Here is a 12252-nt window from a genome sequence, read left to right as displayed (position 1 = left end):
CCTTGAACTCATAATGACCTACATGGGTCCTAAATGCAGTTTTGAACACATCTTCAGGCTTCATCATGATCTGATGGTATCCAGCTCGCAAATCCACCTTTGAAAAAATCACAGACCCTTGTAATTCATCCAATAAGTCATCCACTATTGGTATAGGGTACTTATCTTTAATGGTTATTTCATTTAGACCCCTATAATCCACACAAAACCTCCAAGTTCCATCTTTCTTCTTAACCAACAAGGCTGGTGAAGAAAAAGGTGATTGGCTGTGTTGGATGATATCATTACTGAGCATTTCTTCTACTTGTTTCTCCAGTTCTTCCTTCTGATAGTAGTTATATCTGTAAGGTCTGAGAGATACTGGTGATGTGCCTGGTTTCAAGGGAATAATATGATCAAGGGATCTTGCAGGTGGCAAACATTTGGGTTCAGCAAACACATCAGTGTAGTGAGAGAGTACCCCTTGAATTGAACTATTCACCTCTTCTATAACTTCAGTACCAGTAGCTTGGATAAGGAACAAATGAGCCATAATGGTTTGACCCTTTGAAAATAGTTTACTCATAGTACTACCAGTGATCATGCTAATCTGACCCTTGTCCGGAATTGCCCTTAAAACCACCTTGTTACTTTTTCTCCCAATGGTCACACATTGTTTCTCATGGTCAAATTTAGTAGGGTTATACTTCTTCATCCAGTCATTACCTAATATAATGTCACAACCCCCTAACTTGAGGATTCGCAAGTCTTCCACAAATGTTTTGCTCCCCATTTTCCAAGTGAATTGAGGGCACCTGGAATTGCAATATACATAATTGCCATCAGCAACAGTTACTCTGATTGGTTGCACGTAACAAGACTGATAACCAGTTTCCACCACAGTTAACTCATTTATGAAGCTGTGGGTACTGCCGGAGTCGACTAAAATGGAGAGGGCCCTCTTCTTTACCCAACCTGCAACCAGAATGGTATTGACCCCATTACAATTTCCCGACAGAGCACTAAGACACAGAGCCTCAGGTATGTCAGTATCAAGATCGGCCGTCACCTCAACGTCCACCTCCTGCGGATCTTCCAAGTGCAGAGGTAATTCTTCAGAATCACCAGAAATACATTGTAATTGCTTCATTCTACAGGTATGACCTGGGCTGTACCTTTCACCACACCTAAAACAGAGGTGATTAGCCTTTCGATGTTCATACACTTCAGAGCTGAGTCTGAGAGGTGCAGGTTTCTGAGTAGCAGGTGCTGATCCGGCTCCTGATCTAGGCAACATAGGGTGATTTGCATTAAGGACATTTCCCACTGTTTTGGGAGGCGCTCTATTCTTCTTCAATGCAGCCTCGATGGCTTTTTCTTGCATCCTAGCCTGCTGAATAGCAAAACTAAGGCTAGTAGGCTTGAACATTTTGACAGCAAACTTAATCTCCTCTTTAAGGCCACCAATGAAGCTAGACAAAAAGTGTGATTCATTTAGTGTTGGGTTTCGCATGATCATTTGAGCCTTTAGATCTTCAAATTTTCGTAAAAACTCCTCAACGCCCCCAGTTTGGCTGAGCTTGTTAAACTCTTCTACCACATCTTCCATCAGAACATCTCCAAACCTATCACAAATTTCCTCCCTTAATTCGTCCCAAGTGACTGGACCTCTAGTCAATACCAAGGAATTATACCAGATCTCTGCATCCCCATTCAAGTAAAGGGCTGCACCATCGACCTTCTGGGCATCATCAATTCTATAGAGATTGAAGTAACGCTCACACTTACGAACCCATACCTTAGGATTCGAGCCTTCGAAGCTAGGAAGCTCCCATTTAGGGGTAGGAACATGCGTCTGATTGGGTCGAGCCAGTCGAGCATCCTGAACAGGAAGAGGAAGGATCCCATCACCTCTCGCCTGACCACGCTCCATGACATTAATACGCTCGAGTAGGAGCTCTAAGGTACCTTGGATTCCATGCTGAGTGGCCGTCAAAGTTTGTTGTCCATTCCGGAGTTCGAGCAGCAGTTCATCATGTTGGGCTAACTTCTCGTCCATAATTCGCATTCGAGTGCCTTCAGCCATAAGTGACCAACAACAGTTGTGGAAGCAGTGGCTCTGATACCAATTGTTATGAATTTAACTCGAAATTCAATAGAAAAGTAACTAAACTAGAACACAGTCAATGTTTATGGAACAATTTTCGATTATCTGAAATTGAAACTAACAATCTAACAATACACTGAGCTAAATTACAGAACTGAAACAGAACTAAATAAATATAGCCTAGATGAAGTTCCTTGATCTGAATCTGAAACGAAAGAAGAAGAAGACAGGATTAGAACGGAGTTGAAAAGAAGAGAGAAGAAGCAAGGAAGAAGTTGAGAATTGTAGGATACCAGTTTCTTTTCACGTCTCCACTCTTTCCCTCAACGTGTATATGATAACCTCTCGACTAATCTCAGACGTTGAACTTCATTTAGCTACTTTTAATCCAGGCCCTTTATTATTTGCAATTCACTCCTTCCGCATCTCCTATATTAACTAATACTCCTTCCACTACTAACTGCTATTGGAAAGTTAGCTGAAGTTGTTACAAGATAGGACAAATATTGAGAGCTAAAAGTTTTCTTATGAGTTCTCTGTTTTGTTTCCCAGAAGAAGCAAATATTGAAAAAATTAACTTACCCAAATTCGGAAGATCTTGTTGAGAGACGACAGAACTAAAGAATTGTACTTGAAGGTGCCAAGAAATTAGGTTTGAAGCAAAAAAAAAATATGGAGATTTTTGAGTTGTATTTGTCGATGGAAGAAAGTACAGAAATGGTTGCTTCTAGAACTATGTCGAGTATTTTTATTAGTCACTCTTAAGACTTGTGAAGAATCATATGACTCATTGTTGTAATCATTGTTGGGGTTGGAGGAAGAGAGATGGAAGAACTTGATTCTTGTTAGAAAATCTGGAGTCCACTTTGTGCTAATGAGGAAGATGGAGGGTCCTAGAATTATGGAGAAAGTGTAATGTCAGGTTAAATTTACCGTTTTGTCCTTGATCGTCCTGGTCGTTTTCACTCTTTTATATAATAAAATAAAATATAATTCTACTCTGAGGTTTTGCTTGTATGAGGTGACTTGGAATCCCTGAGTCTTTTTTCTTGTGAAAGTAAATTTGCAAACCTGTCAAAAAAAAATATACATGATCAATTTCGTTGCAACTTTATCGTTAAATATTTCGTAGCTAACAATTTTATTGTTGTTGTTGATTTGCCAAGAAATAGAATTAGAGATGATGAATTTTATTATTCGTTACAAAGTTTATATATTGCTAATATAATAAATTAGTAATATTCACAACAGACTTTAAATTATATTATTTACCTTTTCAAAGTTTCTTCATTTGTGTCATCTTTTTTGCTTTGTTCAAATAGACCTGTCTGTAGATTTATCCTTGAAACTGGTTTCTTCAATAAATTTATCCCAATTTCAACCAATTTGTTCATGTTCTCTTTGGTTGATATGTCAACAGAGGAGTCTGTTCCACTTAATGTGTCATCCTACCATGGATCAATAGACAAAATAATTATTTGTCTAAGATAAATCATCATAAAACCTAAAACTTCCTAACAACAATAACATATCCAGTGAATTAAATCCCGCACAAGGGTCTGAGGAAGGTAGAGTATACGCTGATTTTACCACTATATATCTGTGGAGATAAAGAGACTGTTTCCAAAAAACTCTCGACTCAATATCTTATAAGAAAGAAGTTCGACTATAATACACATAAATTAGCTAAGTGCAATTTTATTTTTTTTACATTATCACACTACCAAAAGTTGATCAATATGCATGTTAGATGATCCAAATTTTGGGTACACCTTTGATTTTAACTAATTTTTGTAATTAGTTTAATATGGTATAACATGATAAGTTACCTGTCATAAATAAATAGTTATAAAAATCTTTTACGTTGTCAGTATATATAGATCTTGTACCTGAATTCGAAGGTAATTTTCTTCGGAATGAAGAGCTTGAAAAACAACAGAAATATGAAAATCAACCATATCACCACTTGCTTGAGTAAACACATCAACAATTGGAGTTGAACCTCCATTAAGTAACCATCCCAATATACCCCATTTTGATGCAATTTTAGCATTATATTTTTGTTCAACTTTTGCAGATCCAGTGCCTACAGAAATCACCAAAAATCTTCCATAATCAATGGGTTTAATTGGAAAAAAATCTGGATTTCCAGCCATTATTTCCAGCAACAAGGGCCTGCAAAAAGCAAGTACCAAGACATATATAAGAAAAATTGACATATTTTATGACACATACTTCTAATTAGGAAAACGTTTTCCGTGTTCGATTGGAGAGTGAAAAATATATTAAAAGTTGGAATAACAACATTAGTCAAAGTCTCATGCAATTTAGTCTCCCCTAATTTCTCCTTTATGACTTGATGAAGATACTTCCCGTTATACTTTGGTCCTGTTAGAAATTTCCATCCCTTTATTATTGATCCAATCAGCATCCTATATAAAATGAAAAAACAATAGTGATTAATTATTTTTACAAGAAGAAAAAAAAAAATTAGAAAATTTACATATTATTTTGTGGAAATATCTTAGGACCATGTTCAAGATAGAAGGGCTTTATATCCTTAGCAGCAAATAGAGGACGATTTTCTTTGTTTGGAGCTGTTAGCATAGCGGTAACAAGGCCACCCGTGCTTGTTCCTGTAATTATATCGAAGTAATCTGCGAGCCTAGCATCCTCACCGTCTAATTCCTACAGAAATTAACACGTAGAGAATAAAATATTGAGTTCAGTTGAATAAGTTAAATTTGAATGAGGATAGAGAAGTTTATGCGATTACCTGGAGTTGAGATTCAAGATATTCAAGAATAATTGTTGGAATTAATCCTCTAATGCCACCTCCATCGATGCTGAGAATTGTGATGAATTTACCATTAATTGGAGGTTGCAATTCGAATGAACCAGATGATGACATTTTTTTGAGTATAAGAAAATAGTCAATTGATTTTCAGCAAGGTTAAATTATCAATTTATAGACCTCACTATATTAAGAGCAATCCAAGATTTTTTTTTTTGGAGATCAATATTTTATTATTTTATTTTATTTTGAAAAGTCAATGGAATGTGACCAGGAAAATATTTATGACCTGTAAGAAAATGATCAGGCACCAACTTGACCACAAATTGAGACCTTTTTTTTTCACCCGATGTGTCAATAATTATATTGGAGTCTAATTAATTGGATTTGTGTTAGATAGGGCCTTTTTTCGAGGGTAGCGCTAGCCTATCAAGGAATTTTTCATATCGAGATCTCTAATTAAGAGCTAGCGGAGCAATCTTATCCACTAGAACACACTCTTAGATGGTACACAAATTTGAGACTTCATAAATTATATTTCTCCATATTAGTTGAATATCCTTTTAATTTTCTCAATTCTAGGATATTTTTTTATTGGACAAATGGAACTAGGTAGTTATTTAACAATCATAATATTTTTAATTTTAATTATTTCGAATTTAGAATTAATAATTTGCTATTTTATACATTTTTCTCTTATTTATAATATTGGGCCCGCGGGCCATTTTCTCTAGTTTACAAACATTTTTGTTGAATATATTTATTCACGGAATTTATTAGAACAAATAATGAATATTTTCTTGATACATTATATTTTTGGAATTTATAAATAAGAAATGATCACTAGTTTCTTAAGATACTAGGTAATGTTGCCCGTGCTATGCACGGGCACGGGCCCAATAATATAAATGGTATGTTTTGGGGCTAATAACGGAGATTTTGAAGCGATTGTTTGCGTGGATAAAGGAATAAGTTTTTTTATCACAAACTTGTACTTTATTTGACGCTATTCAAGGCACAATAAGACTATCCACATACAACATTTTTGAAATATTTTATGTTGTCAATTATCATGATTTATAGTATTTTTACGATAGATTCACTTAAAGAATGAGTGGAATTTTTTGTATTTTTTTTCAAAACATATTTTATGTTGTCAATTATCATGATTTATAATATTTTGACGCATTTTTTAAATATAAAAAACCCAAAAAAAAATAAGACAAATAAATTAAAATGAACCCAATATATGTTATTTTTGTTGTCTCAATTTATGTCACACAAATAAAATTTGGAGAGTCATCCAAATTTTAATTTTTTTTAAAAAAATGTTTTAAGTTATTAATTATTGTGATTTATAATATTTTGATGTAACTTTCAAATAACCAACATTACTGGTCACTTTGTCCTAATTTATGTGATATGGATAAAAATACAAAATTAACCCTTTTAAAATGTCTTTCAGATATTTTAAGTTGTTAATTATTATTATTTATAATACTTTTTTGGTAATTTTAAAATGATATGTGTTATTTTTTATGTCCTAATATATGTGAGCCTGAAAGAATTCTGAGAGTGAACCTATTTTATTATATAGCTTTTAAATATTTTAAATTGGTAATTATTCTAATTTTTAATGTTTTTTAAGTCATTTGTAAATGATATATGTTGCTTCCTTTGTCCCATTTTATATAGTATAAATAAAATTCCCCAAACCAACTAAATTTTTAATATATTTTTTTAAATATTTTAAATTATTAATTATTGCGATTTATAATATTAAAAAAAAGTACAAAACTTGTATTAGCCTAAAAAATGACCACGATAATTCGAAGCCTACAGAAAGCAATATGGTTGTACGTAATTTTTAAATACTTAATATATATTACTCCACTTGTCTCAATGTATGTAGCATTGATAAAATTTCAAGATTCAATCAAATGTTGTTAATTGTTAACATTTATAATACATTTTACGTAGTTTTCAATAATTTCACATTAAACAATACATATTACTACTTTTGTCTCATTTTATGTGACATTGATAGATTAATTTTAAGAATCAGTCAATTTATTTTTTCCGTTTTTTTATTAAATATTTTAAGTGGTCAAAATCACGATTTATTGTATTTTAATTATACATAATTTTTAACGATAGATTAATTTCAAGAATTAATCAAATTTTTTTATATGTATTTATTTTTGAAATATTTTATGTTGTCAATTATCATGATTTATAGTATTTTTACGTAATTTTTAAATATAAAAAAAAATTAAGACAAATAAATTAAAATGGGCGCAATATATGTTATTTTTGTTGTCTCAATTTATGTGACACAAATGAAATTTGAAGAGTCATCCAAATTTGCATTTTTTTTAAAAAAGTTCTAAGTTATTAATTATTGTGATTTATAATATTTTTATGTAACTTTTCAAATAACTTACATTGCTGGTCACTTTGTCCTAATTTATGTGATATGAATAAACTTACAAAATTAACCCTTTTAAAATGTCTTTTAGATATTTTAAGTTGTTAATTATTATTATTTATAATACTTTTTTGGTAATTTTGAAATGATATATGTTATTTTTTCTGTCCCAATATATGTGACCCGGATAGAATTTTGAGAGTCAACCTATTTTATTATATATCTTTTAAATATTAAATATTTTAAGTCATTTGTAAATGATTTATTATATTATATTATTATATATTATATTATATTATATATATTATATTTATTTCTACTATATAATAAAAGGGGTTTTATTATGATATTATATAATAGTAGAATATATCTTATATAAACTCCCTTTTATTATATAGTAGAAATTACAATTACAAAATTAACCCTTTTAAAATGTCTTTAAGATATTTTAAGTTGTTAATTATTATTATTTATAATACTTTTTTGGTAATTTTAAAATGATATATGTTATTTTTTCTGTCCCAATATATGTGACCCGGATAGAATTTTGAGAGTGAACCTATTTTATTATATATCCTTTAAATATGAAATATTTTAAGTCATTTGTAAATGATTTATTATATTATATTATTATATATTATATAAACTCCCTTATAGTAGAAAAATAAATATATATTATATAGTAGAAAAAATGATTTATTATATTATATATTATATATTATATAGGGAGTTTATGATTGGACATCACGATGTCCAATCATAAACTCCCTCCTATATAATAAGAGATCAGATATAAACTTTGATGCTTTTTGCCCTTACAAAATAATCAAGCACGTAACAAAAATTTTACATAACGCACTATTGAATATTATTACATCGGTCCAACAATCAAAAGCTAGAATACAGAAATTGAATTACAAATATTATTTCAAAATCATAAAATCTAGGATTCATTTATACCAAATCACGATTTCGCCTCTACAATTTATTTGTAGTAGGTACTTTGGGATTTCTGGATTTTTTTTCTTCGGAAAGCAACTTTGCAAACCTGACAAATTAAAACAATATGTTCAATGAATAAAAAAAATATATTGATTAATAATATTCACAAGAGAGTTGAATAATATTACTCTTTCAAAGCTTCTTCATTTGTGCCACCAGTTGGCCCTAATTGTTCAAATAGACATGTCTTCAAATTTACCCTTGAAACTGGTTTCTTCAATAATTTTTTCCCAATTTCAACCAATTTGTCCATGTTCTCTTTGGTTGATATGTCAACAGAGGAGTCTGCTCCACTTAATGTGTCATCCTAATTAATATTGTTGAGCAACATAATTTAGTAACATCTAGGACTTTAATAAAGTGATAAATACTTTATACGTCTCAAAATTAAATTCTGAATATGAATTTAGCTTTTTTTAAAAACGTTTTACTCTCAAATATTATACATTATCATAAGAGAATATTTGTAAACTAGAGTATCATTTATCTCTCCTTGAATTTCTTATTTGATGAATACTCGACTAATTAAAATAACAAGGCTTCGTTTAAAACGATTCTTTTTTCAATAACTTCAAATGTATTTAGTAACAATTTCAATTAGGAAATTAGCACTTTTAATCCCTCAAATATTAACAAATTTTGATTTTGGTCTTTATTGTTTTTGATCAAGCACATTTGATACTCTCTCCATTTAAAAAAGAATGATTTAGTTTGACTTGACACGGAATTTAAAAAAAATAAAGAAACGGTTCAATCTTGTGGTACTAAATTAAAGTTATATCAAATGTACCAAAAAACTCTTTTGATCTTGTGGTTTTAAATATGTCACGAAGAAAACTGAAATTAAAGTGTTGCAAAAAAAATGAAAGGACCATTCTTTTTAAAACAAACTGAAAATAAAAGTAAGTCATTTTTATTTAAACTGAAAGAATATTCAGGAGTGGAATAAATAGTACCTGAATACGAAGATATTGTTTTTCAGAACAAACACATTGAAAAACAACAGAAATATGATAATCAACCATATCATTACTAGCATCAGCAAATGCATCAATAATTGGATTTGAGCCTCCATCACTTAGCCATCCAAAAATACCCCAATTTGATGCAATTTTAGCATCATATTTATGTTCCAATTTTTCTGATCCAGTCCCAATGGAGATGACCAAAAAATTCCCATAATTAGTGGGCTTCATTTCGTCGAAATTTTTGAAATATGGGGTTTGTTCGAATATTTGTTTGGTCACTTCATTTATAGCAATAAAGGTCTGCAAAAGCCAACCACATCATATAAATTTCGAGTTAATATCACAAACTTTACTTACTTTAACAGTAAAGTCATCTCGATAAATAGATGTTGTCATTATAGTGTGTAAGATTTAGTAACTTTATTGTTATAATAAATAACGTTTAATATAATTCAAACATAGTACTCAATTGGTAGAGTTCAATTGTTTTAATGTGACATAAAATAAGTTAAATTATTTAATACCGGATTGTTAGCTGCGATAGCACCATCAATAAGATTGAACTCATGAAATTTGCCATCTTCGTTTTGGGTCTGAAAATTATGTGCTGGAAGATATGTTGGAGCAGCAGATGTGCCGATGCATATATCGGAAAGCTTAGCATCCATTATTGAATGTTTTTTCGCCTGTTAAATAGATTAAACGGATCAAACTAATTTGACACCTCTGATTAAAAATTAAGGAAAAATATAGTGGAAAAAGAGACCTTAAAAGTGGAGAAAATTGTAGGTTGTATATTCTTGATATCAAAAGTTGGAATAACAACATTAGTCAAAGTCTCATGCAATTTAGTCTCCCCTAATTTCTCCTTTATGACTTGGCGAAGATACTTTCCATCATACTTTGGTCCTGTTAGAAATTTCCATCCCTTTATTATTGATCCAATCAGTATCCTATATAAAATGAAAAAAAAAAACAATAATTATTAATAGTGATTAATTATTTTTACAAGAAGAAAAAAGAATTCAATTAGAAAATTTACATATTATTTTGTGGAAATATCTTAGGACCATGTTCAAGATAGAAGGGCTTTATATCCTTAGCAGCAAATAGAGGACGATTATCTTTGTTTGGAGCTGTTAGCATAGCGGTAGCAAGGCCACCCGTGCTTGTTCCTGCGATTATATCAAAGTAATCTGCGAGCCTAGCATCCTCACCGTCTAATTCCTATAGAAATTAACATGTAGAGAATGAAATATTGAGTTCAGTTGAATAGGTCATAATAAGTGATACGTAATATGATATAACAAGTTAAAATTTGAATTTAGGATAGAGAAGTTTACGCGGTCACCTGGAGTTGAGATTCAAGATATTCAAGAATAGTTGCAGGAATTAATCCTCTAATGCCACCTCCATCGATGCTGAGAATTGTGATGAATTTACCATTAATTGGAGGTTGCAACTTGAATGAACCAGATGATGACATTTTTTTTGATAAATTTATAAGAAAATAATTAATTGATTTTCAGCAAGGTTAAATTATCAATTTATAGACCTCAATATATCCCTCACTATATTACGAGCAATCCAAGATATTTTTATTGGAGATCAATATTTTATTATTTTATTTTATTTTGAAAAGACAATGGAATGTGACGAGGAAAATATTTAGGACATGTAAATGACCATCTCCAATCCACCTCTATTTTACTCTTCATTCTTTATATTTAGAGAGTATAATAGAGAATGGGCACTCCAACCCAACTCTATATCACCCTCTATTCTTCATATTTAGAGAGGTGAATAGTAGTTCTCCAAATTTGGAGAACTACTATTCACACTCTCTATTTCACTTTTTAAATATTTTATTATTATTTCTATTACTTTCTAATTAACATATTATTTTACATATAATGTCATTAATTAAATATCTACTATTCATACTTCTTTTAAATGTAATATCATATTTTAAAAAATATATTATTTAATATATACTACTTTCATCCCGAATTAATAGTATTTTTTTTTTAAATTTTCGTCGATAATATAATTTGATTTTATTATTAATTTTCACTATAAAGAATACACAAAATTAAAATGATAAGATGAAAAGTTTAATTTAAAAATACAACACATAATATGATAATTAAAATACAAGATAAAATACAATACATAACATAATAATTTAAATGCAAGATAAAATACAATACATAACATAATAATTAATTCGCGATGAAACAAGAATCATGCCGAAAAGATGTTAAACGTGCATTCGGAGTTTTACAATCACGTTTTGCAATTTTTGCAAGACCGTCACGTTTTTGGAGAAAGAAAGTGCTACATGATATAATGACTACATGCATTATACTGCACAACATGATAATTGAGGATCAACGTGATCTTAATGCACCAATTCAAGATGTCGTAGAGGCTCCAACTCCAACGACATAAATGGTGGTAAATGAAAATCTCCGATTTAAACAACTTCTAGCTAGACATAAAAAAATTAAGGACAAAAATGCCCATTTTGAACTCTGTAATGCATTAATAGAGAATTCATGGGAGCAACGTCATAGTTTTGAAAATTGAGTGTTTATGTAATTGTATTTCACTTTTATTTGAATTTGTCCATTAATTTGTATATTATATAATATTTTCTTGCAATTTATGTTATTTATAATTTAGAATAAAATAAAATTTTATATTAAATAAAAAAATAAAATTTTATATCACATGAAAATTATATAAAGTAATTATTGGGAAAAAGAAATAAAGGATATATACAATGAAATAAGAAAATAAGAATGAAATAGAAATAATAATATAATATTGAGGAGAGAGAAAAATATTTCTTTTTAGAGAGTAAAATAGAGAATTGGGTTGGAGTTGGCTGTCTGAGAAAATAGAGAACTTTATATTTCGAGAGTAAAATAGAGTGTAGGGTTGGAGATGCCCTAAGACATAGAAATCGAGT

The 12252-nt window shown here is 30.2% G+C and overlaps 1 protein-coding gene and 1 pseudogene across 1 annotated transcript; both read right to left on the bottom strand.

Annotated features, from left to right (window-relative positions):
• Positions 1-3081: 3081 nt before the first annotated feature.
• Positions 3082-5000, bottom strand: LOC125813587 (patatin-like protein 2; annotated as a pseudogene).
• Positions 5001-8408: 3408 nt separating this feature from the next.
• LOC125813471 (patatin-like protein 2) lies at positions 8409-10779 on the bottom strand. Its single transcript, XM_049492978.1, has 6 exons — positions 10630-10779; positions 10321-10505; positions 10045-10231; positions 9803-9964; positions 9267-9578; positions 8409-8617 (listed from the first exon to the last, which is right to left on the bottom strand). Exons 1-6 carry the CDS (start codon positions 10762-10764, stop codon positions 8435-8437), a joined length of 1164 nt encoding a protein of 387 aa, XP_049348935.1. The 5' UTR covers positions 10765-10779; the 3' UTR covers positions 8409-8434.
• Positions 10780-12252: the final 1473 nt, after the last annotated feature.

This window comes from Solanum verrucosum, unplaced genomic scaffold, assembly GCF_900185275.1.
Source record: "Solanum verrucosum unplaced genomic scaffold, falcon-dt-bn FXZP01000235.1, whole genome shotgun sequence".
Classification (NCBI taxonomy): Eukaryota; Viridiplantae; Streptophyta; class Magnoliopsida; order Solanales; family Solanaceae; genus Solanum; species Solanum verrucosum.
Note: the sequence above shows the minus strand (reverse complement) of the source record. Positions and strands in the feature narration are given on the sequence as shown.

What these genes read in the sequence shown, in the direction of transcription:
- LOC125813471 (XM_049492978.1), bottom strand. Translation starts at nt 10,764, where the DNA reads ATGTCATCATCTGGTTCATTCAAGTTGCAACCTCCAATTAATGGTAAA. An exon ending in ATATTTCCACAAAATAATAT is followed by an intron (nt 10,232 to 10,320) that starts GTAAATTTTCTA and finishes CATTTTATATAG; the next exon opens with GATACTGATTGGATCAATAA. An exon ending in AACAATATCTTCGTATTCAG is followed by an intron (nt 8,618 to 9,266) that starts GTACTATTTATT and finishes AATATTAATTAG; the next exon opens with GATGACACATTAAGTGGAGC.